The 5,444-nt window shown below is 36.7% G+C and overlaps 1 protein-coding gene across 1 annotated transcript; it reads left to right on the forward strand.

The window, feature by feature from the left end:
- The first annotated feature begins 3,077 nt into the window (after positions 1 to 3,077).
- On the forward strand, positions 3,078 to 4,019 carry LOC125352869 (olfactory receptor 2B2). The gene has a single exon (XM_048348263.1). It carries the CDS (start codon positions 3,078 to 3,080, stop codon positions 4,017 to 4,019), a length of 942 nt encoding a protein of 313 aa, XP_048204220.1.
- Positions 4,020 to 5,444: the final 1,425 nt, after the last annotated feature.

A 5,444-nucleotide genomic window follows, 5' to 3' on the forward strand; every position in this document is an offset into this window, starting at 1 on the left:
ATGATCACAGATAAAAATCATAAAAATAGCATCAGAAACTTTTTAAACTATTGCTTAAACCCAGTTGCTATGAGCTTTCTGATCACTTGAATATACATATATTTGATGGATAACTCAGTGCTTGCTATTCAAAGGGAAAATATATTATCTTGACATGGAGCTTTACTTGAAAGTAGAGGAATCTGCTTTATGGCCTTAGCACCAATTGCAATCCAAAGGAGGAGGCATTAGAAGGTAAGTAATCAGTAGGCTATCTCTTATGATTCCAGAGGTGTGGATTAAGGACATCCTCACGTTTGTTTTGTTTTGCTTTATGAGCAAACATTTTCACCTAAAATTAGTGATATGAGTCAGAATTCAAACTATTTAAAATTTCCTTAACACAAACAAAACCAAAAGTATCTAAAGATATGCTTTTGTAAAACAATTTTTCTTATTTAAAAATTTTTATTGTAAAGATGATATATAGAGTGGTTACAGTTAGGTTAGTCAGGTAATGAACTCATTTCCTTTTGAACATTTTCATCCCCTCCTTCATTCTCTCCCAGTTTTTCCCCTTCCAACTTCTCTCCCCACTACATTGTATAGTTCATTTCCAACATAGTGTCTAGTGAGTTTCACTGCTGAAAACAAATTTTAATTGTTATTATAAAGGTGATTTACAGAGCATTTGGGGTGACATGTCACATAAAGGGTACATTTCTTTTGAGTCAATGTCACCCCTTCTCTCACTTTCTCTTAGTTTTAAGATATATGCTTTTAAGAGTAGATAAATGTTTGAGGTTTGTGTGTGTCTGGAAGATGGGCAAATATGCAAACAGTGAATAAAGCAGAATTTGAAAACTTTTATGCTTTGAAATCCCCACTCATTGCTTTCCAGGCTTATTATCATTCCATTCTAATACTTTCTACTAGAGTTATGTTTTCCCCTTTCCTAGTGACCTGATCGCAGAATGTGAGAGGACGTTATGTGTAACAGATGCTCTAATATATTACATTAGAGGCAAAGCAGATGTTGATTTTGTCAAGTTCCCAATCTCAGAGAGAAGGGTCCAATGATTGAAAAGGGATTGCTTATCCTTTTTCTGTTGTCTTTAGCAGAGAAGGCTTCTTCTTGGAATGACATTCTTTTCAGTGAATTCTAAGGAGAAACAACATCAAATCAATGGCCCAGTCAGGGAAGGCGACAGGCTCATGTTAGAGGAGAAAACACATGCATTCTCCTCAATGGTGAGGGACTTCCTGGGTAAGAATGTGAAGAATCATTTTACTCTTCAACATTACATTTGGGAGACCTTATAACTTACCCAAATTGGAACATGTCTGACAATGGAAGCAACTGTTACTAACTGTATCCAGACAGCAGGTGTCAATCTAGCAGTCCTTGGTGAACTAAGTATATGTCCACCCTTATTATATGGACTCATGCCAAGTACAATTCTTGTCCTTGTCACCCCATTTGCATGGGAGGTGGAGATGGGAAGGTCACGATGGTTCAAGGCCAGGAAAAATGTTAGTGAGACCTTATCCCAGAGAACAAGCAGGGCATGATGGATTCATGCCTGTGATCCCAGCTGCTCAGGAAGTATAGGAAGGAGGATTGTGGTCCAAGGTCTTCCAAGTGAAAAAGCAAGAGACTCTACCTAAAAAATAACTAGAACAAAAATGGGCTGAACATATAGCTTAAGTCGTACAGTGCTTGCAAGCATGAGGTCCTGAGTTCAGTCCCTGATACAATTAATTACTTAATTAATTATAGAAATAGATTTGAGGGGATCTACTCAACATTTTTGTAACCTATGGAAATTGAGAACATAAATCTCTTTACTGATGCTGTTTATACTGCTTTGCCTGGTTCCTACATTCATTGCAATGTAACATTCCTTGCAATATAGTTTTTAGCCAAAAGAATCCAAGATATTTCCATAATCCATCCTATAAGCATTCTCTACATTGATTCAGATTAAATTTTAAGGAAGTATTAAGAGTTACAAATAAAGACATTTTCTGTAAAGATTTTGTATCCTCGTGGGGATGAAGTATTAATTAAAGGAAGCCTAGCCTGAGAATAGAGTACAGCAAATTTCTGAGCAAGGCAATTCTTCCAAAAATATTATAAAACTCATATGTCATTATCAGCATATTTAAGAGTAGCATAGAATGAAACAGAAGCAAATTCGTAAGTAAAGTTGTTTGCTCTCTCCCATCTACATTTCATAGGGATAAGACCTCTGTATTTTACAAAGCAAGGAAAGAGATAACATCTTTTGTTTTAGTGGATTGAATCACATTCTAGGAGTATTCTGTAACTTCACTTAGATACATTGAGATATCACTTTTATAAGTATCACTGCTGCTCAGATTTCTTATCAGATGAGAGCAAGAGGACATTTCAGAAATTTCAACAGGAAGAGCGATTCTCCTTTGGTGACTCCAGGAAATTTAAAGTTTTTAAAATCCTAAGTAATTCTTCCAAATATCTCAGCCCTTGGATCATTGTAGTTCTTTTCATCCACACTGCTCCATTTCTTAAGGTAGAGCCCAGGTTAAGTAGTGTGTATTTATTCTTCATATCAGCAAAACTTAGAATATTGTCATAATCTTTAATTTACAGATGAGGAACCTGAAGATCAGAGAATAAATAACATTCCTTAATATAACTAATTAGAGAAGGTGGGCTTATGAGCCCAGAGCTGTTAGCTTTGAATATAATGCTATTAAATAATCCTATACAGATTCTATTGATTTCTAAAAGTAAAAGTATGTATCTCCTTAAATTGTGTCTTATAATTTACTAGACAGATACTACCCTTATTTGTTTGAAGGAAAAGAAGAATTGATGACACTGTAAACATTTGGAAATCACTTTGTTAAACATTTACAAATGTATAAATGCTTTTGAAATATTGAACCAATACTTACATTTTATGAATACATTTTTTACATTAACAGGATCAATTCATAATTTATGAAAATCTTTATCAAAATGATAACTGATATAGTTAATAAATACGCATTTATTAACATTCAGACTTTTTGTTTTTCATTTCAGGGAACCAAAACTTGCACCATTTACCATGATCTGGGTAAATGAGAGCATCCCACAGGAGTTCATTCTGCTAGGCTTTTCAGATCGACCATGGCTGGAGCTTCCACTCTTTGTAGTGTTTCTGGTTTCTTATATCTTGACCATCTTTGGCAATATGGCAATAATCCTTGTGTCACGACTCGATTCCAAACTCCACACACCTATGTATTTTTTCCTTACCAACCTCTCCCTCCTGGACCTCTGCTATACCACTAGTACAGTCCCACAGATGCTGATAAACATATGCAGCACTAGGAAGGTAATTAGTTACAGTGGTTGCGTGGCCCAGCTTTTCATTTTCCTAGCTTTGGGTTCCACCGAATGTCTTCTCCTGGGTGTTATGTCCTTCGACAGGTTTATAGCTATTTGTCGGCCTCTCCATTACTCGGTTATTATGCATCAAAGGCTCTGCCTCCAGTTGGCAGCTGCGTCCTGGATTAGTGGCTTCAGCAATTCAGTGTTACAGTCCACGTGGACTCTGCACATGCCACTGTGTGGCCACAGAGAAGTGGATCATTTCTTCTGTGAAGTCCCTGCACTGCTCAAGTTGTCCTGTGTGGACACAACAGCAAACGAAGCGGAACTCTTCTTCATCAGTGTGTTATTTCTTTTAATCCCCGTGATACTTATCCTTATATCCTACGCTTTCATTGTTCAAGCAGTGTTGAGAATACAGTCAGCAGAAGGGAGGCGGAAGGCATTTGGAACGTGTGGCTCCCACCTCATTGTAGTGACACTTTTTTATGGCACTGCCATCTATATGTATCTGCAACCACCTTCCCCCAACTCCAAAGACAGAGGAAAGATGGTGTCCCTCTTCTATGGAATCATCACGCCCATGCTGAACCCCCTCATCTATACTCTAAGAAACAAAGAGGTGAAGGGAGCTTTTAAGAGGCTGATTGCAAGGATCTTCTTCATAAAAAAATAAGAAATGCCCAGATGGTAAGCCTTGTTGAAGGCAAAGTCTATATAACCTAATAATGTAAATGATGTGTTCTTACCAGATTTAGAGCTATGACAATGAGATTCAGAGAAAATATCACGAATAGAAAACTGTAAATCTGTTCTATTTTTCAAATACATTTGTTTCACAGCTCTTGAGAATTGTTCTTTTATGATTTATGCAAATTGTGCAACCTTAAAAGCTTTCATTTCTTAAGTTTTAAACACTGATATGTGTATGGCCAAGACTAGAAAAGGAGTTTAGGGTTCTTTCCCCTTAAATAAAAAAATTATATATACACACACTATTTCTATCAGGCATTTGTAGATCTAAGAGAAGTTTATAGATCTACTCAAGCCCCCTCTTCCTAGTTATAAGTATAAGCCCTAGGTTGGATTTTTGACACTATCCCCATGTCATAAAATACTAAAATCCACAATGATTTTTCTTCCACATTTTTATTCATCTCTTTCATTCTCTTGTTCCTGTCATTTCTACTTCTCCCAAATAGAAGTCTTATTCTATTTTATCTGCTAAATGAAAGCAATGCTTCATGCTAGAACTGAATAAAGTAAGTGCTTTTAAATGTTTTAAAAATAAAAAAAAAAATTTTTTTTTTGGCCAGTCCTGGGCCTTGGACTCAGGGCCTGAGCACTGTCCCTGGCTTCTTTTTGCTCAAGGCTAGCACTCTGCCACTTGAGTCACAGCGCCACTTCTGGCCATTTTCTGTATATGTGGTGCTGGAGAATTGAACCCACGGCTTCAAGTATAGGAGGCAGGCGCTCTTGCCACTAGGCCATATCCCCAGCCCCTAAAAATAATTTTTTATATTTTAAAAATAATTTCCCCTTTTTAACTCTGAAATTGCTTCTTCACTGTCTTCCTTTCTCTAGTCTTCCATTGTTTCTTCTCACATGTCTATCGTAGAAACAGAAAATACAACAATTGAAAAAATACAATTAACCTTTCTCTTCAAAACTTTTCAGCACTTAGATTTTTACCTCTGTGTCATTCTAACAATAGTGTGAATCTTACAACTTTAATATGTGTCAGAGGCACTTGCAGAGCTCTTAAAACTCAGATCATTAGGAGTCATTCCACCACCAGAGTTTCTAATGCAGCAGGTCTTAAATGAGCCTGATAATTTGCAGTTCTTCAAAATTCAAAGCAATGCTGATGTCACTCATCTGAGACCCGTCTTTCAGAACTGCTGTGCTGTTAAAATAAATGAAAAGTTCTGCTGAGTTCCTACACTTCTCTGTCAAGCAGGGACAAACCACTAACAAACTGTATCTAAGAGGGAACATGAAGTGAATGCCATTCTTGAAGTGTTAATCAATAGCAGGCCAAATTTCCTGAGGCAGACTTTGCAAATCAATGTCATGGACCCTTTAGAGAATGATGAGAAGA

The sequence above is a fragment of the Perognathus longimembris genome, chromosome 6 (assembly GCF_023159225.1).
Source record: "Perognathus longimembris pacificus isolate PPM17 chromosome 6, ASM2315922v1, whole genome shotgun sequence".
NCBI classification, from domain to species: domain Eukaryota; kingdom Metazoa; phylum Chordata; class Mammalia; order Rodentia; family Heteromyidae; genus Perognathus; species Perognathus longimembris.